The 27,732-nt window shown below is 39.7% G+C and overlaps 1 protein-coding gene across 1 annotated transcript in view; it reads right to left on the reverse strand.

Moving 5' to 3' along the window:
- GALNTL6 (polypeptide N-acetylgalactosaminyltransferase like 6) overlaps positions 1 to 27,732 on the reverse strand; it is a gene marked incomplete at both ends in the record, with an annotated part of 887,471 nt that overhangs the window by 90,415 nt on the left and 769,324 nt on the right. Inside the window, one exon of the mRNA XM_084231985.1 lies at positions 9,433 to 9,550. Within this exon, the coding sequence (XP_084088111.1) occupies positions 9,433 to 9,550 (118 nt within the window). The remainder of the gene's footprint in view (positions 1 to 9,432; positions 9,551 to 27,732) is intronic.

The raw sequence follows: 27,732 nt of genomic DNA on the forward strand, positions 1-27,732 counted from the left end.
CTCGCCCGGTGGCCGGGGATCGAACTTGTGCTGCAGAGGCTGCGGGCAGCTTCGCAACCCAGTGCTCAACCGCTGTGCCACCGGGGAGGCCCTTCATGTTATTATATTTATCTGTTTATCATTATGAACTAGAAGCATTTTGTCCAGTCCCTACCCCACCCCAAAAAAAAATCATGTTATAATTTTTACTGGGATTGCATTACATTTATGATTGATGCTTAGGGAGAATCATCTTCATTATGAATTTTCATGTATTCAAGAGTGTTTTTGCATATTCCTTAGTAGTAGTATAATGTTTCTTCAAAGATGTCTACAATATTTCTTAAGTTTCTTTTTAGTTGATTTTTCTCCCTTATTGTAAGTGGTTTCTTTCTTTGGTGCTTGTTTGAATACATAAAACACACATACACACACACACACACACTACCCAGGCAACTTATGGAATTTCTTATTGTCCATAATAGTTTTCCAGTGGTTCAACCTGAATTATTCAGGTAAATATAGGAAACATTTCCCTCCAATTTTATTACCTTTCATTTCACTGAATTGTCTACTATCTTCACAGTAATACTAAATAGCATTAAATAATAATTTCATGGGAAATTTCCTAGACAGGCACTTACTTTGGTAATTAGTCTTTGACTAATTTTTCTTTTGTATGACTGTTATTATTTTTAATGTTGGTGTTGATCATCTGTACTTTTCTATTTTATTTTTAAAGATTTATTTATTTATTTATACAAGCACTGGGTACAGTCAGAAGCACGGGAGGGTGAGAGGATTCACCAGAGACAGAGTAGGAAACAGAACAGGCAGAGTAACAAAATACACTGCTGAGGGGAGCAGCCGGTGGCAGGTGAGGTCTGCGCGCCATGTGGGACCCTTGCTGGTGGCCAGGGATTGAACTGGTGCTGCAGAGGCTGCGGGCAGCTTTGCAGCCCAGTGCTCAACTGCTGCGCCACTAGGTGAGGCCCTGTACTTTTCTATTTTTTTGGTGCTATCTTGGTCAGATTTTTAATCAATATTATGCTGCTTTGACAAACAATTCAAGAGATTTTTTTCTTTTCTGTTATCAGGGAACAGTTTTGGAAAACTTTTACAGTATCTATTCCTAGAGGTTTGGAAAAACCTAATCAGGTTTGGAGGGAATGGCTTTTTGAGTGTGGGAGAGACTATGAATATGATGGATTTGGTACATGTAATTAGATGACATTATGTGACAAAGGTGAAGTGACTTTGCAGATATAGCTGTGGTCCCAAGTTAGTTAGTTTTTGAATTAATCAAAGGGAGTTTCTCCTGGCCGGGGCCAGCCTTACAGGTGGAACTTTAAGAGGGACTCAGCCCACTCTGAAGGAAGTGACTTGAATATTTGAAGTGTAAAGCACATAGTGTTGTGTACCAACATTAGGCTAATGGTTTAATAAAAAAAATTAAAATGCTCACCAAGGACAAAAAATATTAGAAGTGTGAAAGAAATTATGTTATCCACCATGAAGAAATGAGTTGCCACATTGCATAAGGGCTGTGGACAGACGTTTATGGCAACGGCCTGATCTCCAAGAGATCTTTCTCTGCCATTTTAAAACGTAAATCTATTGTAGTTGTATAATACTCAATTTTTAAACTATAAGTGTACTTAATTTTTTTTTGGTGGCTTATGTACCATGTGGGAAAACTAAAATTTGATATTGTTGGGTTATTATTTTGATTTTTAAAGTACAAATAGATAAAATCTATGTTCTCGAGAAGTTCTGTAAGGAGAATAAGGTCTAGGATATATGGTTTACTGCATGATAGCCATACCAAGTTGATGGGTGTTACCTTGTTGGAGTAAAGGACTGAATATTCTATACTCAATGATTAGTCCCTATTGTGTATATCCAACCCTTATTGAATAACCATTGCATTTTGAAGATAGTAAAAAATTAAATTTTACATTAAATCATAACAAGAGTTGTCAGCCCTCATCTTTAATAAAAATCAGAGAGAAGGAAACTGCATTTCTTTTTTCAAGTGGTTTTGCAGAGTGACAGGCACTTTTCCACCAAGGACATAGAGTCTTCTATTTTTCTAGCTAAAAGAAATTAGGCTAATGGCTTTGAGAACAAACCTAAATTCTAACCTTCCTTTGATATTAACTACATAATGGACTGTCTTTGCAATTATGAAATAGAAATTATATTTTTACTTTGCATTAGTGCTGAATGGAATAAGAAATTAAATTCAATGACCTTTCAGGGCTAACTCATTACTTTTTTTTTTTTTTTTTTTGTTAAGGGAATAAATAATAGTTATTACTACTATGGGAAGAATAGAGTAGCCAGAACTTTGGGAAACAGGTAGCACAAAGTAAAGATTTGTAAGTCATAAAAGCATACGAAGCAAACGGAAGCTGTCAAAGTCTTGGACACAGGGTGGTCAATTCAAGTGAAGCTGGATTATTTTGGTTTAGAAGGACTACAACTAACACATCTCGTTATGTCCCATGTGTTTCTCATCTTCTCTGTTTACCTGGAAGCTTTCTGTATTCACACCCAAGTATCACAGGTCCTTGAATAAGGTCATTTCAATCAATGTCCTTTCCTTAGGATGTTGACGAGAGGGAAAAAAAAAAGTTGACATTGCTCTATGTGACATTATTCTCAAACCTGATTTCCTTTTATGCCCTTTTGCTTAAAGTTGCATTTTCCAAGAACCTATCCATGAAACAAAGTTTCAAAGAAAGCCCAGAGGCTTATTTTAGGACTGATTTTTCCCCTTTTACACTTTAGAAAGACTACACAAGATTGGGCCTGGGGGAGGGAAAAGAAGTGGAAACTATAAAACAGGAGAGGAAATTGGTATGTGGGGGTAGCAGAGTGGAAGAGAATGAGAAGGCTACCTCTCCAAGACTGACCTTCCCCCCCCGCCCAGCCTCACTCAACAAAACTGGGACTCACAAGCCCCCCAGATAAAGGTGAGGGGACTGGGAACCTGAATGGGAAAACCTCATCCCAGTCCTAAATTAACAAATGGGAAAGTTACCTGACTCTGCTACTTGAGGTATTCCCGTCTCTTTTGATTGAACGTTTTTGATGGCAAGGACTGAATTTCTGTTCAATCAACTCAGTGATTTTTTTTTTTTAAAGATTTATTTATTTATTTATACATGCACTGAGTACAGTCAGAAGCACGGGAGGGTGAGAGAATTCACCAGAGCCAGAGCGGGGAGCAGAGCAGGCAGAAGGACCGAAGTACACTGCTGAGGGGAGCAGCGGGTGGCAGGAGAGGTCTGCGCGCCATGTGGGACCCTCACCGGTGGGCGATTGAACCAGCACTGCAGAGGCTGCGGGCAGCTTCGCAGCCCAGTGCTCAACCGCTGCGCCACCAGGGGAGGCCCTCAACTCAGTGATTAACCGTCACTCTCCATCCATTCTATTAAGGCACTGGATGGTATTCAGATTATGGTCAATATATTATGGAAGAATGCAGGTTGCACTGAATACACCTGAAAGCTTCTGCTGTCACTGGCTAAGTTACATGATTATCTCAAAACATTTCTTTTTAAACTTCACATTTCCAACCAAATGTGATTGTGCTAGTTCTAGTTTGTAAATAAAGCTTGTAATTATGGAATTTAATTAAATATCACTTACACTGATGATATACAGTTATGAAAAGAGAAAGAACTGTTGTTCATGTCAAAATGAATTTGAAGAGTTTGAAAAGATTGTTAAAAAATTGCTGTGAAATTAAATGGCAGTGAAGTAACCATAAAAGATTGGGTGAAATCATAAACATAACATAATTCCTTTTTTCTTTTAAACAGAACTCTTTTTTTTTTTAAAGATTTATTTATTTTTATACAAGAACCGGGGTACAGGCCAGATGCACAGGAGGGTGAGAGGATTCACCAGAGACAGAGTGGGGAGCAGAACAGGCAGACTGATAAAATACACTGCTGAGGGGAGCAGTGGGTGAGGCAGGAGAGGTCTGCCGCGCCATGTGGGACCCTCGCTGGCTGGCCAGGATCGAACCAGCATTGCGGAGGCTGTGGACAGCTTCACAGCGCGGCGCTCAACCACCTGCACCACCAGGGGAGGCCCAAACATAATGTAATTCTTATACTGAATTGAGACAGCTTCAAAGAGTCTTCAAGTTCTTATTCCAATGTAAAAGAACTCAAATGAGCTCAAGAGAATGCAGTGTGGGTGTGGTTTGTGAACCTCTAGTTTTAAACCTGTCAATGGATCCAAATGAAGAAGGAAGAGATTTGGTCTCTCACATTAGAAGCCTGGTGGCCCAGGGGTTACGTCTCAGTGCTATCACTGCTATGGCCTGAGATCAATCCCTGGCCAGGGAGCTGACCCACTTACGGCGCAGCAGACCTCTTCTGTCTTGCCTGCTGCTCCCTCCGCAGTGTATTTCAGTAGATCCACCTGTTCTGCTCCCCACTCTGTTTCTGGTGACTCCTCTCACCCCCTGCACCTCTGGCGTGTACCCCAGATCCTGTATGTGCAAAAAACTCTCTTGTTTTAATCAATGTTTATGTTGAATGGGAAAAATATTTGTGTCAATTGCACTTCATTTCTTCTTAAACTTCACATTTCTGACTAAATGAGATTGTACTGGTTTTTAAAACTTGTAATTATGGAATTTAATTAAATATCACTTAAACTGATGAAATATAGTTATGAAAGGGCTTCTTTTGCCTTCTGCAGTCTAGTTTGAATGGTACATGGACTCATGGTGAGGGTTGCTGATTGATAGTTACGTAATCAGTTCTCAGGAACGAACAAAGTTTGGGTGGTTCGTTAAAAATCTCTGCCATAAATAGGATGGAAAAGAAAGTATGAGTTGCCATCTTTTCTGGGAAGGAAAGGAAAATACTAGTGAAGTGGGTTTGCAGCGCAGATGGAGACAGGTGAGGCAGATAATTAATGGGATGTTTCATGTGGTGATTCAGTCTGTTCATTTGATTTGTGTAGTAATTAGGAGCAACTGTGAACTTTCCGGAAGGGTAAATAAAACAACTCGAGATAAAGGCATGAAGTATGAAGACACGTTGAAACAGCAAAAGAATATAGGAAGGGATGCTACTGAGAAGGGTATTGTATATGTCCTGAGTTATTACTGCGACCACGGACATAAAATACGTTCTAAGCAGGTAGAATGAGTAATGGTGGTGAATTAATTCTCTAGGCTGCTACTGGAGAGTAAGCATCTCCAGAGTGGGAATCTTCTCACACCTGAATCTCCAGAGTTAGCTCAAATCAGCCCATTGTAATGATGAGTGAATGACTGTTGAATGAATTAATAATTGATTAAGAGTTGAAAGATTGTTGAGAGTTAAAGTTTCCTTAGAAGTCTGAATCTTAAGCTCAACACACAGGAAGGATGTTTAACATGTACATTGTGTGTCAAACTATAAGGAGTGGGGTTCAAATAGGCTGGGGGGCTTCTGGTTTGTTAATTCCTTCAGAAACATGTAGTATTACCTGGAGCCCCAAACTGTTTCTGTGTAGCTGAGTCTAGTAATCTAAACTCTTCCCAGACTAAGATGTTCCCATAAGTACTGGATCAATGTGGGAGCATGTTTGTAAGCTTATGGGGGTGGAAAAGGACACCCTAAATTAAATATAATGGCCTACTGCCTGGATCTAAACTTTGTCTTGTGCCAGAGAACTTTTGTGGAAAAAAGCTCTTCCCTGGGCTTCATTCTGATTCTTGTGGGTGTCTAACTAGTGTTTACTCTTCACTTTTACTTTCTGAAAAGTGTTTTCTGCATTTGAAGGACAGATCTTTGGAAAATGCTAACATTTGGACTTTTATCACGGAGGAGTGGATGTATAATGCACTACGGAACATCAGACTCATCATGGTTTTAATATTATTCTAGGAACCTCAACCGATAGACAACATTTAAGGATGTGGGTTAGCTCTTTCACGCTACACTGTGCAGTTCCTCTTGGCTTCCTCTTTGCGGGCCCGATGCTAAACTGAGTACCTGGAATAATGCCTAGCATAAATTAGACGCTCAATAAAAGTTTGTGCAATGACTGACCAAAAGCTGCTCTCTCCTCCCTAGCAGCTGGCTAACCTAGCAATGTTTGGAAGACAGTTGGCTGATTCAGAGCTACACTGAGAACAGTGCAGACAGATCTTTTCTCTAGAAAGCTCTTTCAGGGGTGGATTGACCCCTCCCTAATTGACTCCTGAAAGTGACACTGCATTGACTTTATGGCATGAAAGCTACTCTTCTAATGGGATGTTAGAAAAAGGAGAGAACGATATTTATGGAAAGAGTGAGCAGAGGAGCACTCCTAATTAGATGCTGTTGGATCAGAAACCCAGCCCTTCCTATGCAGCAGTTTTCTGGAAATATTTTCATTCAATGATGGAACTTGTCATAAACTTCAGGGAAATAATTCTTTGGTTGAAAAGTAGACAGGACGATGCCTGGTCATAAATCACAGATAGAGATCCTTTGCATTATAGCTTTTATGTTGTAGACCTAATACAACTTCTATATCATGTTATGAAATAGAATTATGAACTGTCAGTTATCTGTCCCACACCTTAAGTGCTGAGCAGTGTATATCTTAGAGTGCTTGGCACTGTAAAATTAATCAATGTGGAATATAGAATATGTCTCAAAATACAGGCATTTGATTTTTCTCTTTTAGGTTTTATTTACCATTTAAAAGAGCTATTTATATTTAGTTTTTTTGATTCCTTTCGCATGGAGAAAACTCTTGCTTCAATGCAAATTCTCTACAAAAGTCTGTTCAAATCCGGCTCCCTCATGTTAGAGGCCCTAAGAGGGAAGGACAGGAACCCCAAGGTCAGCACACAATAGTGAGAAGAATGAAGGGATAGGTCTGAAATGGGACCCTGCACGAGATAGCTGTCACCCAAGAATCTGTCATTCCAACCAAACAACCTGGGGCAATTTAGTCCTGCACTTCCAGTGCTGTTGCCATGGTTTCTAGACAAAGACGACAGGGCTGCATTCCAATTATATTCTTCAGAATGACAGATAACTGAAAAACAGGAAATGGGGCAATAAAATCTCAGGTCACTCGGAGGAGATGTGATAGATGCAAGTGACAGAGAAGCGAGAGATTCAAGTTGTGTGGGTCTAAAAACCACCTTTGTGATTTAGAATGCAAACGTATATTCTGCGTACTCTGTAGACTTTCCCAGGGAAACTTTATCCTTCATCCAGTTTATTATTCAAAACCAGGTATCTCTTGCTTAATAGAATTTTTCCTAATAACATTTAAACTTAAAGAATTCATGAGTGAGGAGAATTTATGAAAAAAAGATTTCTTGAGCCATGGAAAATAAAGTCTCTCCTAAATTCTGATGATATTGCAAATTCAGCAGTGCTATTTTTTCTTGAATACTGGGGTCAAATGTAATATTCTGTTTTTCTAGTTGAAGGTATTATTATAAACTCTGCACCCAGCTTTGGGCAATATCTGATAATCAATAGTATTTTGCCAGGGTCAGCAGAAAGTTTGTTGATGTGCTATTAAAGTAGAATGAATATATTAGCCTCTGGTCAATGAGAGGTGTCATTAGGTAGAGAACAAAAGGTTATCAATGAATTCTGAATGGTGACCTGGTGTCATAACAGACTATTTTCTGTTTTTACATTCTCTGCAATTAAGCAGACATGGAGTCTTTTCATCCTTAAGTGAAACCAGGTAGTTTATTTAATTTTTAAAACTTAAGAAGTTTTTCATCTAAAGTCTTTAAAATTATCTTGCTTCTTTCTTCTATAATGTGGAACAATACACACCTATGATTTTAAATTAGATAATGCATATGAAACACTTAGCTCAGCATCAGCACAATATCACTAAGTAGATGCTATTTCTACCATTATTACCACTATTATCATACCTTTTGCCACCTATTCTGTGACAAGTGCTATTACTATAACAGAGGAACCCAAAAATCATGGGTAAATTCAGGGATTTAAAACTAGGTGTCTATAATAAAGTTAAGGAAAAAACTACCCTTAGATGTGAAATTAGATGTGTTTGAATGATGGTGGAAATAAAAAATACACTAATGTAACACAGGGTATTTCAAGGATTACTGCTAGCCTAGGGAGAGGGAAAATTCTAGATGTCCCACAGCCTGCAATCATGCCTCCTGAGTTTCTCTTTGGGGATACTTATTTATAACACTTGAGAACAACATAACATTTCTGCTAGCACAATGAATATAGTAGTTAGAATTTTGTAAAACTCAGTTTTATTATTTCCTTTTTAGGCATAAATTCAAAAAGTTTAGATGGAGTCTTAAGTCTGACTTTTTTTTTGGTCAACAAGAATTGGTTTGATTTTATAATAAAAATGATTAGGAAAAACTGACTTACTTAACAGGAGATTTGTGTAGGATACATTTTCTTTTTTTTTTTTTTAAAGATTTATTTTTTATTTATACAATAGCTGGGACACAGGCCAGAGGTTCGGGAAGGTGAGAGGATTCACCAGAGATAGAGCAGGGAAAAGAACAGGCAGACAGACAGCACTGCTGAGGGGAGCAGCAGGTGAGACAGGTGAGGTCTGCTGCGCCATGTGGGAATCTCCCTGGCCGGCCGGGAATTCGAACCCGTGATGCAGAGGCTGTAGACAGCTTCACAGCACTGTGCTCAACCCACTGTGCTCAACCCGCTGCGCCCCGGCGAGGCCCCTGTGTAGGATACGTTTTCTAAGAATCAATTTATACTTTTATATAATGAATGACAAAGGTAAAGGGAAAGAAAGAAAAATGTTTTTTTTTTCCCTTCCGTGACTGCTTTCTCAAAACAAATTTTTTTTTTTATATTTGGAGTGTGGTCTTTCTCTGTTTGCTTTGCTTATCTGTTGTGGTAATTTTTTTTTTTTTCATTTATAGGCCCTGAAATGTGATATTCTATCGTATATACAGATGTAATAAAATGTATAACTTTACTAAGCATTTATAGCCGAAATTATAGAGACCTGGGCAACTTTAGATAAAAATAAATTTAAAGACTCACTTGTTTTGGAATTATCTGAAGAGTAGTTTTGTCGTTCAGTTTTTAAAATTATCTTCTGATATTGAAATTTTGCAATAAATGGTTATGGTTGAAGTGTGAACTACTATTTCTAGCACAAACACAAAGGGCAAAACTCCAGTAATTCAATTTCTTTTATGTTAATTCATCTACTCTTTGTTCTAAGTTCTTTAGAAGGAAAGCACTTGTCAGTAGAGCGGTAGGCCTGTGGGTGTACCATCTTTTCTGCCTGCAAACAGGACTATGAATTATTTCTTTTTGCATTTCCTTTATGGCATGGCTGGACATGCCAATTTTCACTGAACCCTCTCACAGCATAAGTCACAAATAAAAATGATATTCTATGAGAATTGTCAAAAATATGAAGACATGTATGAAGAGGGACTTGAGGGCTTACCTTGAAAGAGATTTCATATTGTTCTCCTCCCCAGATTTCCAAACCTGGATCGTAGCCACCTAACTCCCAAAACCATTTTCGATCCACAGCGAAGAGCCCGCCAGCCATAACGGGAGACCTGTAAAATGAATAAGATCATCTTTAAAGGACTACAAACACCAGGGACAGTGGCATTCTGCTTGGGGGGAAAAAAAAAAGAAAATGTCAGGACATGTTTTGCTGGTTAAGGGTTTGGAGTTTTTCACCCCTGGATTTCTGTAAGAAGATTTAGGATTCTCCTTTGGTCTGTAATTCATCTTGGGATTCCCAAGAGCATCAGACTTTGCAGTTTAGCTTCTAATGACAACTAGTGCCCCTTGGAGCCACATTTGCTGCACATGTTTATCTTTAGCAAGAAAGGCATACCTATGATTAAGCGATACTTGGAGAACTATCACTCTATTTTAGGACTTTTCTTAAAGTGAAAGGAGTCTTTACTATCAGATCAAAATATAGAAAATAGCATTGTAAGCGATATCTTTGAGTTAAGCTCTGCATAGGTGTTTACCAGCATCAAACATTCACAGCTCATGTCCACTCTACAGACTGTGAAACGATCAGTTAGAATAAAATAACCAATTGGTTCTTTAATGAAGATGCTGAAGATGGAATTTACACTAGATCTTTTCACTTTAAGTATATTATTTTTTTGGCTTTTTTTGTCTTCCTAAAAGATACTCCTTTTGATCAAATAATAACTTTCAAGTATTCCACTGCACTAGGAGGCATTATAATCACGCCATTACATAACTGTTATCGATAGTTTTTAATCTTTGGCTGCTGTTCTAAAGGTTTTAGTGATTGAAAGGTATCTGTTGAGTTTTTGAGTGCCCACTGTATGCTGGGTTCTAGGCTGAGAGCTGTGCCTTGATGAATCCTTAACAACATGAATATGAATATCATCCTTATGTATTATTTGAAGAAACAGACAGGGAGCAGTTAGGAATGTTGTCCAAAGTTGAATCTAGTGTGTGGTGTTGGTGGAACTGCTCCTAGGTCCTCTGGTTTCAAAGCTCTTAAACTTGTTACCTCAGCTTTCTCTGTCTCCATGTTTGGGGGTGAAGAGAGACTACTGTATAAATGTGACTAGGTAACAAATAGGAATAATCTTCATGCAGACCAAGCAAGTTTATAAACACACTTTATTTTTTTTAAAATTTATTTATTTATTTATTTATTTATTTATTTATTTATTTATACATACATACATACACACATACATACATACAAGCAAGCACTGGGTACAGTCAGAAACGTGGGAGGGTGAGAGAATTCACCAGAGCCAGAGCGGGGAGCAGAGCAGGCAGAAGGACCGAAATACACTGCTGAGGGGAGCAGCGGGCGGCAGGGGAGGTCTGCGCACCATGTGGGACCCTCCTCCAGTGGCCGGGGAGCAGCCGGGGATCGAACCGGCGCTGCAGAGGTTGCGGGCAGCTTCACAACCCAGCGCTCAACCGCTGCGCCACCGGGGAGGCCTTATAGACACACTTTCAACATAGTTTTGAAAATGCTTGAAACAGGATATTTATAAATAAAAGCGCAAGGCATTAAATGTTGAAAATACACATTTAAAAATATTCACAAATGGATTAGATGTACCAATTTACAGACCAAGTGAAGATTTGCTCTTGGTAACATTTATGAAGCACTTGAGCATAAGAATGCGAATTTGTCTATCTGTATTAGTTTTCAAAGATTTTGCATGTTAAGATGGCATCTATGTCACTTTAAGGATATTTTTTAATGTGTAGGCTCTATGTAGATGGAAATATAAGGTTGGAAGAGGGATTTATTTTCTACTCTAGGAAAGTGAACAGGACACAAAAAAATAACATTTTCATGCAATTTAATACTTTGAAATAAAAATTCCAGAAATAAGTGCAACTACTTTATCCCTCTCTCCAGCCACCTAATCCTTTTTTTTTTTTCATTTTCCACATACTGAACTTTAGAGTGGAACAAACTTAGTGCTGTAGCAATTATTGGGTACAGTTCCCCAATGAATATATTACTGCAGTGTAAACTGTACTTCTGCAGTGTTTGGAAATGATGAGAAATACTCAATCTTGGGCCTCCCCGGTGGCGCAGCGGTTGAGCACTGGGTTGCGAAGCTGCATGCGGCCTTTGCGGTGCCGGTTCGATCCCCGGCTGCTCCCCGGCCACCGGAGGAGGGTCCCACATGGCGTGCAGACCTCTCCTGCCGCCCGCTGCTCCCCTCAGCAGTGTACTTCGGTCCTTCTGCCTGCTCTGCTCCCCGCTCTGGTTCTGATGAATTCTCTCACCCTCCCGCGCTTCTGACTGTACCCAGTGCATGTACAAACAAACAAACAAATAAATAAATAAATAAAAATACATGCCTCTTCAAAAAAAAAAAAAGAAATACTCAATCTTGTTCAATGTGAACCACAAATAAAAAGATCTTAAAATTATACAAATCTATTCTCTTTAGATTCTGTAAAACATGAGACCAAAGTGTTTGAAAATTAATACTGTGTAGCATGAATCTCCACACTAGAATTATCATAAATATAGATTATTATAGATATTAGACAAAAGGAAGTCTATTGATTTTTTATTAATTTTTTAAGAAATAAATTAACTTGTTTTCTTAACAAGTTTCTAAAAATTCATGTATATTTTAAGTTAATTTTTAGGCATAATAAAATAAAATAAAATAAAATGGATCCTCTTTACCTTCATTGATATTTTTACCAAACAGAAAATGAAATATAGTATTTCCTATCCTGACTTGTGTGAATGACTGGTATGAAGAAAACCTTTTATTTACTTACGTATTTACTCATATTTATCTAATAATCTTTTAAACAGTTGAGGTACAGTTGGCAAACAATAATTTGCACATATTCTGATTATATAATTTGATACATTTTGTTTAATATCTAACCCCTTATCGTCACTACATTCGACAGTGAAAATATCTATTATTCCCAAATGTTTCCTCATTGAAATTCCTTCCTCCTGATCCTGTCCATGTCATTCCTTCCTCTGGGCAACGACTGATCTGTGATTAGCTCACATAATCTAGAATTTTATATTAGTGGAATCGTACAGTATGTACTCTGTTTTGTTTGATCTGGCTTTTTTTGTCAGTATAATTATTTTGAGATTCACCCATGTTGTAGCAGATGTTAGTAATTCATAATTCATTCTTTTTCATTGCCGAGTAGTATTCCATTTGCATGAATATCACAGTTTGATTATCTGTTCATCTATTGATGGGTGTTTGTGTTGTTTCCAGTGTGGGGCTATTATTAAACATAAAGGAGCTATGAGTTTTGTGTACTAATCTTTATGTGGACTAATGCTCTCATTTCTCTCTAGGAAATATCTGTGGATAAGATCATCTGACATAGATCATATGATGGGTCTATATTTAACCTTTTAAGTAGCTGACAGGGCCTCCCCGGTGGCGCAGTGGTTGAGCGTTGGGTTGAGAAGCTGCCTGCAGCCTCTGCAGCTCCGGTTCCATCACCGGCCACTGGGAGAGGGTCCTACATGGCACTCAGACCTCTCCTGCTGCCCACTCCTCCCCTCAGCGGTATATTTCATTAGTCTGCCTGTTCTCTTCCCCACTCTGGCTCTGGTGAATTCTCTCACCCTCCTGCGCTTCTGACTGTACCCAGTGCTTGCATAAATAAATAAATAAATCTTTAACAAAAAAAAAAAAAAAGAAAAAAAATTAAGTAGCTGACAACCTGGTTTTTCAAAGTGGTTGTATTATTTTATATTCTCACCAGCAGTGTTTGAATTCTATTTGCTCCATACCCTCATCAATACTTGCTATGAATAGTCTTTTGAAATTTAGTATTATAGTAGCAGTGTAGTGGCATCTTACTATGGTTTTAGTTTGTGTTTCTAGAATGCTTACTGATGTTTAGCATATTTATGTCTTTTTTTCCTAACCAGTCTGGCTAGAGGTTTATTAAGTTTATTGATCTCCTTAAAGAACTAGCATTTGCTTTCATTGATTTTTTTCCCCATTGCTTTTCTGTTTTATATTTCAATGATTTCTTTTTGATCTGTATTGTTGTAATTCTTCTACTTACTTTGTACTTAATCTGTCCTTCACTTTTTAGATACTTAAGGTGGACGTTCAGATATTTGATTTGAGATTTTTTTTTTCTATTCATATTTAGTACTAAAATTCCTCCTAAGTACTACTTTAGCGGAAGACTACAAAAATGTATGTAATGTTCTAATATTCATTATTTCAAAACATTTCCTAATTTCATCTTATTGTTATATAGTTTCCATATATTTAGGGATTTTTTGAGATCTTTCTGTCATTAATTCTAATTTAACTCTAATGTGGTCAAAGCATATACTTTGTATGACTTACATTCTTTTAAATTTATTGACACTTTTAAGTGACTCAGAATGTGGTTTTAGTAAATGTTTCATGTAGTTTTGAAAAGAATGTGTATATCATTGCTGTGGAGTGAAGTGTGGAGTGCTCTATAAAGATTTACTAGGTAAAGCTGGTTAATAGTGTTCAAGTCTTCTACATACTTACTGATTTTCTGTCTCCTTATTCTATTGGTTATTGAGAGGATATTGAGATATAGCACTATAATTCTGGATTTGTTTCTTCTTGCTGTTCTATCAGTTTTCAGCTTCATGTATTTTGTAACTGTCAATAGATATATAAATATTTATGACTTCTATGCATTCTTGATATATTAACCTCACTATCAAAATGAAATGACTTTTATATTTTGTATATTTGTGTATGATGTATCCATGAATTGGTAATATTCTTTGCTCTGATAGTTCCTTTGTCTTCATATTAATATAGATATGTTAGAACTCTTTAGTATTTGCATTGTCCAAATACTAATATTTATAACTCTTTACATCCTTTTACTTTTCTTGGGCCATGGAAGCCCACTGTGCACTGTGGAAGTTCACCTGGGGGTTGTCAGGGAACATGTAGGAAATACAGTGGGAGGCAAAACCCCACACATTCGGACCTTGGCCTTGACAAACTTTATTTTGAGTGAAATTGGCAGAATTCCTGCATTTGAAATAACCCAGTGGCTTGGGCAGTAGGGCTAGGGAAGGCGATCTTGCTTTTAACTGTTGATGATAATCGGAAGGATAACCCTGGTGATGTGGCTTGAGTAAGGTTCTATAACTCTTGGCCTTTCTGAGAAGGGGGATCTGCCCTGACAAGTACGCTGAATTCCTGACTCATTTTGTGAAGAGAACTCAAGAGTTGAGTTCCAGTGGCTCCGAAGAATTAACATTGTGATAGATCACACACAGCTGAATTTGAGAATGAATTCCAGACCCCCCCACCCCATCCAAATATGAGTTAACTTTTCTGCATTGTTGCACTGAAGTCAAGAGAAGGATGGTTGTTTCTGCACATATTAAAGGTAAAGGATTTTAATGTGTCACATTATTTCCTCCTCAGATGAAGTGGAGGCGAGTAGTTTATTCCTTCCAGCAGGTTCTTCTGTCCTCTGTTTTTGATTTTAAATATGTTACTATATATTGCTTGAAACTTTCTCCACTGGCCATATTTCCCAAAGTCTCTTATTTGTTTATCATGTTTCTTGATTTCTTCCAAATATTCCAGCTGGTTTTGTTCCCTTCAGAATGTTAACTGTAGATGTGCTGTAGATGTGTTTTAATGTAGTTCTGTGTCTATGTATCTTTTAATACACTAAAGTACTTTGTGAATAGTTCATAATAGCACAGATTGGGTTTTGAGTTTTGCTATTAAAAAACAACTGTCATTCTTGGGATGTCTTTTAAAATTAATGTAACCATGGAGGCAACATGTTCCCATTGAAGATCCTTTATTCTTCAGGTCATAGAATTTAACTTTTCTAAATATTTAATGGAAATCAATTTTCTATTTATGTGAAGTCTAACGAGGCTGGTAAAAAGTATGCTTTCCTTTTTCCTTGTGGTAGACCAGCTTACGTTTCTACATCAATTTTTCCCTTTAAATTTATAAAGTTAAAATGCAAAAAAGAGTAGTAAAGTTATTATTTTGTACCAATAAAAAACTCTTCGTGTTCTCATTTGCAATGTGTTTTTTCAAGTGTGTAGTTGGTTGTCTTCACTGACCCAGATATAGTTCTTTTTTCAAAGATTTATTTATTTATGCATAAAAGAACTAGGGTGTAAGCCAGAGATGCAGGGGGTGGGATGAGAGGATTCACCAGAGAGAGTGGGGAGCAGAACAGGCAGATCCACTGAAATGCACTGCTGAGGGGAGCAGTAGGTGAGCCAGGAGAGGTCTGCTGCGCCATGTGGGTTTCTCCCTGGCGGAGGATCGAACTGGTGCTCCAGTGGCTGGTGATAGCTTGACAGCGCTGTCTTTAACCCCTGCGCCATCAGGGAGGTCTGTAGTTCTTAATGCGTGAAGGCTCACCCTATAATTTCCATGGCATTCCAAGGAGTTGCTGATCTTCCTTAGTTTCTATTTTATAGTGATTCTATTTTCTCTATATGAAAACACGGTGGCATTTTAATAAAAAAACTTCTACAGGATAATTTTGCCTATCTTTTGCATTTCAGACATAAAGAATTATTTTAAATTTTGACATATCTCCTATGACCTTTGGGGGTCAGAATAATAAAAACATGACATTATGCTAAAAGATTAATATCCCAAACTTTTTTTTTTAATTGCTAGTAATTAAAACAATCTCAGAAATCTAAAGGAAATCTTCACTTTGTTCTATCAGAAAAGAAATCGCCTCTCCATTTCTGTTCACTTCTCACTGGCTGCAGTGAGGATTCTGGACATGTGGTTGGCAATGTGAATTTGATCAGAAATGAAATGGCACAATGTCCCTCAGGACTCAATCCAGCCAAGTCAATCAACATGCAGATGAACCATAAAATTTTCAATTATGTAACTAGAAATTTTTAGTTGGCCCATGACTCAGAACACTTACGGCAAAGAGAAAATTATTTGCAGCTAGAATTCAGTTCTTGAGTAAAATGATATTGCAGATTAAAACATAATATTTTTAACAATTTTGTTCTTTTAAGTATTGTATCATTATTTCAATTGGAATTTTGAAGAGTGGCTAAATAACTACTGGTAAATTCACTTGTATGATTTATCTTTAAAAGTTACCTTGTATGATTTCCTTACTTTTTATAGAATTATAGAGGTGAGGGAGGAGTGTGATCCTTCTGTTTGGCAAGGATTTGGCCACTTGGGGGGCAAGCGGTGCAGTGTGTCCTGGGCTAGGAGACAGAAGTCCTCTTTGGAAGACCAGGATGTCGAGTAATGAGAACATTTGATTCCAATCACAGAAAGCTGTGCTTTCTTCTGACTCATCCTTCTTGGGACAATGGATGCATAATGGGAGAAATGACTTGAATAATGTGTCACCTGACAGAATTGTCTAAGTAAAGAGCCTTGACGGTTACCACACGTGCATGCCGAGGGTCATCACAATTGGGTCAGCTGAGGCGCCTCTCTGCTCCCTGATGATGGAGGAAGCCCTATGGCCGAGGATGCTGAAGTTTCTGCCTTAGCAGATACTTTTTTTTCTTTACTTATTCTACTAGGCTGCCTCAAACTGCCAGACTAAGATTCTTCTATTTTTTTTTTAAACAGGGACAAGTGCCACCTGTAGCAAAAATAGCAATAGGGTTTTTCTGCCTTTTTTTGTTTTCCCTGAGAGGGAACACTTATTTGGACTGTATCCTAGGAGTGAGGGATTCTTTGACATCCCAAGTGGAAGACGGAGTAACCCCAAGAACAAGATGGGATCTCAGGTTGGTTAAATTTGAACTTTGGGTGGCACGTGACCTTATGCTTGATCGTGACCTTATGCTAATGGCCCTAGGGAATCATGGCTCCTGTCTCTATGACCTTGTAAGCACTGCCTTGCTTGGCGTAAGACTTGGTCTAGCTTTGTGCCATGGGGTTGGCACTCTCTTCTTCTGGAAGCCTGGCTGCTACCCTGTTGGAGACACATGTCCTGACAAGCAGCACCAGCCACTGGAGCTGTGAGTGCAACTGTCCTTGAATGTCCCTGTCCACTGAGCCCCCGACTACTGCATATGAGTGACCTGGGTATAGGGTGACCAACTGTCCCATTTTGCTGGAGACTCATGGGTTTCCCTACGCGCTGAGTTTCTAATGCTAGAACTGAGATGGTCACTGTTAAAGCAAGAGGAGTTGCTCATCCTATGTAGGTGTCTATCAGAAGAGCTGTTCGGTGGAGGTTCGTCTGAACTTCTGACCTTGAGAACTGCAAGTCAACTAAATGGTAGCTGTTCTAAGCCCCTAAACCCTGGCATGGTTTGCCAGGCATCCAGGGACAGTGAACAGACCTCATGCTCTGTCAATGAGATAACAGACCTCGCTTTGAATCCCAAGGTCTTAACGGGGACATAATGTGACTTGTAAATAAAAATAATCCTTGCGAACATTAGGATTTGCTTAGTTTCCTAATTTCTATGCTCTAACATAGGCTTATTTTAAAAAAAATTCACTGACACTGAAAGCATAACTGGATTTCAGAGCTGCTCCGCGTGAAAGTGAGTCTTTAAAAAAAAAAAAAAAGAGGTGGGGTTCTGTTTTTTTAGATTTACAAAAACAATTCCTTTTCATAGAAAAGAATAAGGACCAACTAACTAGTAATCCAAAACCAGGGGAGGGAAACAAAGTTATGGATCACAGCACAAAATAATATAAAATTTGTACTATGATTTATAATTTTGGTTTTGTATCACAAGCATAAACACTTACAAATACTATGTAACAGTTTAAAAGATTTTATCAAATCAAGTATGCTTTTTGCTGCTTACTTTATATTTAGAATGGTAGACTCTCCATGAAAGGATTTCAAGAGCTAATGAGGAAGAAATCTCGTGTATGTCAGTATATGTGATGTAGCTCATTAAACCAGACTAGCAGCATAAAAATAGTGTGATGGCCTCGGCTTGATGTTCCAATTAAGTGACTGGCTCTTAAGTTCTCACAGGAATGTTGCTTTCAACCCATCTTCATTGGCTGGCCCTGATCTAACATGAGATGAAATCGAACATTCTGGATGTCAAAGAGCTACAGCAACAACTGTCTCAGTGGGTATAGGAGGAGAATAGATAAAATTTGAGAATATGTCTTTCAGCCTAAATCTTCTGTTATGTGGCCAAGATGCTGTGCCTTAAACTTCTCTGCTTCAACCATGGTGTGTGTGTATGTGTGTGTGTGTGTATGTGTTTATATATGTGCAAATTGAGGACCTAACAAGAATGGGGACCACAGTGACTGGTTCTAAAATACCTCTTCTCACTCCTACAGTGAGTGCTGTTTTCCTGATAATCCTGCCCTTTATAATTATTTTTTTTTTAAAGATCTGTCTATTCATGCATACCATACAAGAACTGGCGTACAGGCCAGAGGTGTCGGGAGGGTGTGTGTGAGAGAGGATTCACTGGAGACAGAGTGGGGAACAGAACCGGCAGATCTACTGAAATACACTGCTGAGGGGAGCAGCGGGTGAGTCAGGAGAGGTCTGCTGTGCCGTGTGGGTATCTCCCCGGCCGGTATCCAACTCGTGCTGCAGTGGCTACAGATAGCTTCATAGGTTGCTTCATAGATAGCTTCATAGGTCTTAACCCCTTGAGCCACCAGGGAGGCCCAGTTATCCTGTTCTTTAAATGGGTGCACACTAAGCCACATCCTAGGACCAACCACACCCAACTCCTCAGATGTGGATATGCCTGGTCTCCCCCAGGGACTCTCTACCAAGGTGTCCAGGGAAGCATAAAGTGTGAATGTGACCGTTCATTTTCTTAAGTCACTTCCTGTCCATTTCTCTCTCTTGGAGCCTTGCAAGGGGTCGGAGACTTGGCAGGAAGTGAAGCTTTGAATGTCCTTTACATTCCAAAATGATGCTCCCCGTATAATTGCCTTGCTGTTCTTACTGGATTCATTCATTTCTAATTTCTAAATGGCAACAGATTTTAATCATAGCTTCATATTATCTAGAAGGGTAATGACCACGGTGATAGTTTCAATTATGAGTCCTCACCTTATGTAATGGAAACGGTGCGAGCTCTCCCTGCCTGAGGGGACAGATGAGATCACGTGAACACTAATAATCAGATGATAGTGGTTCTTCAAGGTCTTTGGGTTCATCTGCCAGACAGAAGGACTTCAGTCTCCTGCCTACTGAAGTTTTCTATTCTCTGGGAGTCTCTCGGGAAGTCATCTGTGTGCTTAGGAAAAGGCCTTGTATCTTTCTATTCCAACCCATGAAGTCATCTTGCTGTTGCCAGCCTCCTCCATGAGAAAGGGGCTCACCGATCATGGTCCGGCCCTGCCAGTGGTTCCCTTACAAGGGCCTGCCTGGGGAAGGCTGTTCTGGGCCTAGCTTGGAGATGAGAACCCTGCTGCAGGCCTCAACTCTGAGCTGCACTGCTCACAGTGTGGCTGAGTCTGTCCCCAGCACAGCTCATTCTGCCTCTGAGATGAAGTTCGCCCTCCTGAGGGCCACCGCCAGCTCCTCAGGCCAGGCGGGGCAGATGCCTATCCATCACGCTGAGATTCTCTTTACTGTCTTTTTGCCTCTCTCAGTCTCTCAAGCTCTTCCTATGTTGAAACCTAATTTTTAAGGTCATGGTATTAGGAGGTGGGACCTTCGGTGAGGATCAGCTCCCTGGCCTGAGTGCCCAGATGAAAGTGGCCGGGGAATGCTTGCCTGTGCCTTACCCCATGTGATGACTACCGAGAAGCCATAGTCTTCAACCCTCAAGGGAGCCCCCCAGAACCTGACCAAGCTGGCATCCCCTGGCATTAGACTCCCAGCCTCCAGCACAGTGACAAGTAGACCTGTTTCCAAGCCACCCTGTCTGTTGTATTTCATTACAGCTGCTGGCATGAACAAAGACACCTGCCTGCCTTTACCCTAAAAAGCAATGCTACCAGCCCCTCCTCTGTTATGTGGCCAGCCCCCCAGCACACAGCCCCTGAATTCCAGTTTGGACTCAGCCCCTTGCAGCTCTTACATAAAACACAAACCAGATTTCCTAATATTATCTGGACGGAAATTCCCAAGCTTTACTGTTTCAGTCCTTTTCCACTTCCAACATGACCCTCCCTTCCTGAAACCCACTCTCTGGACCAGGAGGTACCTTCAGATGCTTTCACGCTGTTGGTGAGTGCACATCACTGTAGGTGCCTCTCTAGTCTCTCAGGTCTGGAATATCCCCTCCCACTTTGCCTTGGCCCCAGGCATCATCCTGTTTCCCTCTTGCGGGATCTCATCGCTCCTGTCCACGCTGACGTCAGAGGAAGCACAGTAATAATGTGGCCGGCAGAGCAGATCACTTATTTCATCAATAACAGCGAAGGCTGGGTGCTAAAAGTCCCATGTGCAGAGCGAGGGCCTTTCTTCTTGGATACAAATAGAACTTTTCATTCAAAGGATAAATGCTAGTTATTAAAATCCAAACATGGATAAAGCTGCAGGAAAGCTTGTTTTATGCTTCATTTATTTAATAAACATTTGACAGTTTCTTCTTACGAAAACATTACTCCTTCAATGTAAAATATGCTTTTTCTCTTCAGCACTGATTGCAACTCGAAGGCAATTTTTGTCCCATTTCCTAGCATTTTACATCAAGCTGGAATTGACTGTAAGTGGCATGGACTTTTAATACTTCTTGTCAAATCTTTACCTTTTAATAAATTCATACTGTACATCGATCTCCCCTTACCCCAGCTTGATGATCTTAAGTCTGAAAAACATAACAGAATTAAAAAAAGTGCCTGAGGAAAAGAGGTGTTAACAAACAAACAAATAAAAAAAAAAAACACTATAGCTCTAACTTAGAATAAATCTGGATAAGAGGATCATCTTTGCCCCTCTAGGTCAAGCCTGTCCATAAAGAAGTTCCAGCTAATTCTATATGGCAGGAGAGAAAACCCACATTCGCTGTGCTCTGTATTGTTTGCAACATGTTCACAAGTCCTTAGACCCTCTTCCTATTACAAAGTGGCCCCTATATTCCTGCCCTTGAATCTGGGTGGGGTTTGGCTGCTCTGACCCCTGGGTCATCACAGACCAGACACCCTGTGACTCCCAAGGGGGTGTATGAGAAATCATGTAGCTTCTCTCTGGTGATAGCTCAGAGCTCCAAGATCGAAAGTTTCTATTTTTTAATTTTTTAAGGTCAGTCCAGACTGCTTTCCATAGTGGGTCACCAGTCACAGTGTACTTGTGATCCTTTTTCTCCACATCCTCTCAATGTGTGTTGCTGGGGGTCTTTTTGATATGTGCCATTCTTATCGCTGTGAGGTGTATCTCATAGTTTTAATCAGCTTCTCTCTTATTAGGAGTGATGATGAATACTTTTTCAAAGAGTCTTGGCCTCTGGATATCCCCTTTAGTGAATTGTCTGTCCATACCTGTTGCCCATTTGTTAATAGGGTTATTTGTTCTTTTTGTGGCTGAATATTCAAGTGCAATGTCAATATGGAGATGCATCCCAAATTACACTTGTGCCAAATTGTATTTGGTTTTAATTTTTTAAGATTTCTTTATTTATGCATACAAGAACTGGGGTACAGGCCAGAGGTATGTGTGTGTGGGGGCACAGTGAGATGATCCACCAGAGACAGAGTGGGGAGCAGAACAGGCAGACTGACTGAAATACACTGCTGAGGGGAGCAGCGGGCAAGACAGGAGAGGTCTGCTGCACCTGTATTTGGTTTTAATAGGCCCAGAGAATATCAGATGTATTTACAGGGAACTTATTACAATATCCTTTCTGAGGAAATGTTTTATTACTTTAATCTTGGTCACATTTTCCTAGTAAACACTGAGCGGAATTTCTCATGTACCTATAAGTTTCGAGATTTATAATCCGCAAACCAGGTATTTTTGTCAGAGCTGTTTAATTATCTCTAAATCCAGAACAGGACCCAATTTGCTCTATAGCTGGTCCTGACCGATCTAGTCTGTGGCACCTAATGGTTCTGAGAAACAACATTTTTCATTTTGTGTCAAACAATTGCTGGCAAAACTATTCCTCAATAAAGGGGCCAAAGAACAAATGCACCAGGCCACGGCCTAAGGGAAGGGACGTCACCTGAAATTGTGTGATGCTGAAAAATGCAGAAGAAATGGGCTCTTTACTCTGATATAATAAAAAAAAAAATGCTACAAAGTTTTAAATTCTCCTGTAACAAAAAAAATGTACAATTACAGCAGTTATGGAACAATATACAAATTGGTTCAAAAGTAGAACTTTCTTTGATTTCTAAGGTTTTTATGCTCTTTAAACTTACCCATGATTCAAAGAATATGAAAATACTAATACGAAAGGATTTATTCACCCCTATATCCATAGCAGCACTATTCACAACAGGCAAGACATGAAATCAACCTACATGCCCATTGAGGGATGATTGGATAAAGCAATTGGGGTGTATATTCAATGGAATATAACTCAGCAATTAAAAAATGAAATAATGCCTTTTGATAAAATGGATGGATCTTGAGGTGATTATATTAAGTGAAATGTCAGAAAGTGATAGACAATTACTGGATAGTTTCACGCTTATGTGAATATGAATAAGCAAAGAAAACAAACTGGCAAAACACAACAGAAAAGATACTATAGGGCCTCCCCTAGTGGCGCAGTGGTTGAGCACTGGGCTGCGAAGCTGCCTGAAGCCTCTGCAGTGCCAGTTCAATCCCTGGCCGCCGGTGAGAGTCCCTCATGGCGTGCAGACCTCTCCTGCCACACCCGCTGCTCCCCTCAGCAGTGTATTTCGTCAGTCTGCCTGTTCTGTTCCCTGCTCTGGCTCTGGTGAATTCTCTCACCCTCCTGTGTTTCTGACTGTACCCAGTTTTTGTATAAATAAATAAATAAATCTTAAAAAAAAAAAAAGACCCTATAAAAAATACAGTGGTATGAGGTGAAAGGGGGAGGTAGAAGAGGTAATGAGATGGTGTAGAGATACTGGATTGTTGGTTGAATTGTGAGTGAGGCGTGTACCATATTGAGGGGTGAGGTTGTACTCCCCAAATTACATTGTATGTATATGAATGGCAAATCAATACAATTTGATTAAGAAAATAAAATGTACCCATGGTTCCTAGAGAACAGGTATGGGAGATATTGGAATTTCTGTCTTTTTAGACAACTGATAAGTTTGACAGGAAAGATCACAGAAAATACCAGGGTGTGTGGACTAAGGAAATAAAGAGGGCAAGTAGGCCACAAGTGAATATATGAATGATTATATATTCATATATTCGGATTATTCTGTCGATCCTTGTCTATTTGGAAGAGTTTCTCCAGATCCTACAAGATGACTAGCACAGAGTGAATATATTGATTATGCGAGGCTTAATTGCTCCCTAACTCGAGACCAGCTCCATGGAAACATGTAGAATAAGGATAGAGGAGGGAGTTGCTCCTGGAGAGAAATCCGAGTATGCTTGCCAGGATGTAAGTGGATGTTGACTGGCACATAAGCAGACATGCATCACAGGGTCTTTGCTCACATGTGAGCACAACTCACACAGCACTGGACCTAAGTCGGCAGTGTTGAGACTGAATGGTAAGGACTAAGCATAGAGCGGGATGAGGAGACTCCCTGGTGGCACAAGGGGTTAAGGCACAACACTCTGAAGCTATCCATAGCCACTGCAGCACAAATTCGATCCATGGTCAGGATGCTGACCCACATGGCGCAGGAGACCTCTCCTGTCTCGCCCGCTGCTCTCCTCAGCAGTGTATTTCAGTAGATTTGCCTGTTCTGCTCCCCACTCTGTCTCTGGTAAATCCTCTCACCCCCCCCCACACCTTTGGTTTGTACCCCAGTTCTTGCATGCATAAATAAATGAATCTTAAAAAAAAAATAATGGGTAGTGTTTCATGCAAAAATAATTAGCATGTTTTCTGTGATGAGGATAATGTCTAGCTGTGTATACGTCAAGAACATTCATTTGAAGGGAATGATTCCATTTCATTCCATTCCTTTCTACTCCACTCCACTCCATTCCACCCCACCCCATTCCACCCCATCCCATTCACTGAGAATACACTGAATCCACAGCACTTCAAAGTATGGTAGACACTAGAACACAATGGAAGACAGGGTCTCTTCTCAAGAGAAGTTTATAATGGTTCAAGTTTGGAGTTTGGGTAGCAAATGGTAGAAATTTTGAGTAGTGAATCAAGTATGTTTCCAAGTTAGGTCATCGGTGGTGTTACAGTGGTAATGAAAGCATCTACATATTTCAGTCCTAGAAGCTGCTGATGTCCTCCTGGACTCAACCTCTCTAGTTGTCTGGGAGCAGCTCCATCTACTGCTTCTCTGCAAATGTGTCTTTGGTGGAAGGCAGCTGGCTTGCCCAGAGAGGCCTAAAAAATTATACCCACTTTGCTGGGCTACCTTCCCTATCCCAACTCCTGCTCCTGGAGGGTTCTTAACTGAAGCAACTCCTACAAAAAGTGTAATGCATCCAAATCCTTGTCTCAAGCTCTGCTTCCAAGAAACTCCACCTAAGTCAACTTCTTGATAGCTATTGGCTGTTTTGATATTTACAACAGGAGGCACTGATACATATTTGTTATATTAAACTTAAGGATTTTACATATAAATTTGTGACCAGAAATTATTTGCATTAGAATTCTTCTCCACATCTTCTGATACTTAAAGGCCACTCCTTGCCTTCCAGAATAGAATACCACTAGATCCTCTAAAGATATCAACAGGCTCCATTTTGGAATCAGGTTCAGAATTTAATGTCTGCTCAGTGTTTAATGCCCAACATATATGACAAATGAACAGGTTGTCATGTAGCATGTCAACTTGATAGGTTTTGATATTCTTGAGATTGTGGTCAGGACAAACTTTAGAAGAAGAGTCATGTTTCTCAGTTAACTTGTTCAGTGTCCTCAGGTCCTAGTATTAAAAAAAGTGTACTCAGTATTTTAGATTTGATTCCAAGCTTGGTGCTCCTTTTATTTTCCATGAGTGAGTCAGTGAGATCAACTTACATTTATATTTCTCCTAGTAATTCTTGGGATTTGAAGCTCTACCAAAGACCCACTGATACATTATTCTGAAGTAATAGATATCTTAAAGACAGGTTTTCTCTGATATGAAAAGGCAGAAATTAACAATTGACTGCCTACTTTCTCTCTCCTCAGGAGACTTTTCTATAATACATGCATAGCCTTTTCCAAATTCCTAAATATTATAATCTTTTCCTCATCCTAGCTCATGAAGATGTTGAAAGGACAAGGAGTAAAAAGAATCTCCTAAGTGCTTTGACCTGCTCCAAGCCGGGATCTCATTTCAGCTGATGGTATCAGCAAAAAGAGACTGTGATTATGGTGTTGGGTTGCTGTGGACTTGCCTGGATTTGAACCATTTATCTATTTCTATATTCCTTCAGGGATTGTAAATTGCAGTCACCAGGTCACCCTTGGCTTCTAAATATTCAGTTTGGGCTATAAATAGAAAGAAACCTGCCTAGAGCTCATTTTATTCACTGCTGTGTTCCCGTAATACAAAAAGGGGCCCCAAGGAAGCTTTTCTGGTCTTTGTAACATGACATTTGTTAGACACCCCTTTGGAGGAATAAATACACAGAGTGCGTGTGGAGGGGAGGGCACTACCCCTAATTCTGTACACGTACCAGTTCCTATTAAGTGTTGGTTATTCCTAATTGTGTGTTTCCGCTGTTATTGCTCTGTTCATGTGTCAGTCGTGTGGCACAGATAATCATATGTACAGAAAATGTTAGTCTTCCTGGGTGGTCATAATGTTCTCTGTTCCCTAGAGTTGTAAAGGAGAAAGCTAATTGTTGTGCTGGATGTTCTGGGTCACAGGCATATCTGCTTGTCTCACAAAGACAGGGAAATGTGGTTGTGTGATGGGGCTCATAGAATGTGGGGAGTTAAAGCTTTTCTTCCACCAAGGAGGGCACAAGGTGCTTAGAAGACAGGTGAGCTTATTCCCTTCCCTCAGTACACTCATAGCTGCGTGTTCCTGATGGCCTGGTGTGAGGCTCTTCTCCTTCGTGAGGCCCTTATCTCCTTCTCCTCTGCCAACTCAGTGTGTTTCTGCTTTCAGAGGGAGACCACATGTCTTCTAAAACCCTTGAATTCCAGGCATTCAGCAAACATTTACTTTGACTCTCCTAAGCTATGTCAGAAACTGTCCTCTGCACAGATGGCACTCTCTTGATAACCTGGGCGGGGACACATTCATTACAGTAGAGCTGTAAGTAGGTGACACTAGTCCCTCTTGTCAGGGACAGCCCTGGTTATGCCTATTGCAGAGGGTATTTATCATTCTTAAGAATATCTTGATTTGGACAATGAATTAACATGTGTCAAATTTAGTCTACTCATAAGATTCTGGAAATTTCATTTCTTCCAGATAAATACCTGAGTCCCTGAAATTCAGGATTAAGAACTCCTTCTACATAATTCCATGGAGTCTGGAAGCACAGCTAGCTCAGCATCTGCTATCCCACCATACCCTGTCAGTTTCTTGAGCCAAGATCTGTATTTCCAGTTATCAGTTTCTTCTCAGTTGGCAATGGACTGATACACAGTGGGCATTCAATTTTTGATTTAAATGACTATAAATTCATAGCACAGGCCTATAACCCAGATAGAGGTGTGGGATAAGGAAAGTGATCCAGAGTAAGAAATGCCTGATCAGAGCTAGAGGGGTATGTAGGAGCTGGTCAGGAAGGACACGGGCAGGACATTTCCAAGGGATGGCAGATAGCCACTGCAGGAGGTTTAAAACCATAGCACTTTAGTTGACACATAGAATCCTGGGATGTGAAGGGTTTGGCCAAAGATGAGGTTAGGAGGTACTAGGTCCATACCATTGAAAAGTCAGGATTTTTTTCAAGTGAGTTTAATAGCTACCACTGATCAAACACCTAATAATAGGGCAGGCACTAGATTAAGTATTTTGAACAGCATTATCTCAATTTGTCCTCGTAATTCCTCTAGGAGTTAGATTTAGCTATGACCCCCACTTCAGTTGTCTGGGTCTTCAGATCAGGAGAATTTGACACCAAAGTCTAGCATATTCTTTATCCTTCTCATTCTCCTTTTCTTCCTCTTTAGTTTCATCTTCAGACAGGAAAATAGACACATGCCACCCCAGAGTCAATGAGGTTCCTTCAAAGAGTATAAATTTGGAAAAGTACATGAGCAGATTCCTATTTTGGAAAGATTTCCTTGAGGAAAGCTTGGAGTACATACCGG

The sequence above is a fragment of the Talpa europaea genome (assembly GCF_964194135.1).
Source record: "Talpa europaea genome assembly, chromosome: 4".
In the NCBI taxonomy this organism is placed as follows: domain Eukaryota; kingdom Metazoa; phylum Chordata; class Mammalia; order Eulipotyphla; family Talpidae; genus Talpa; species Talpa europaea.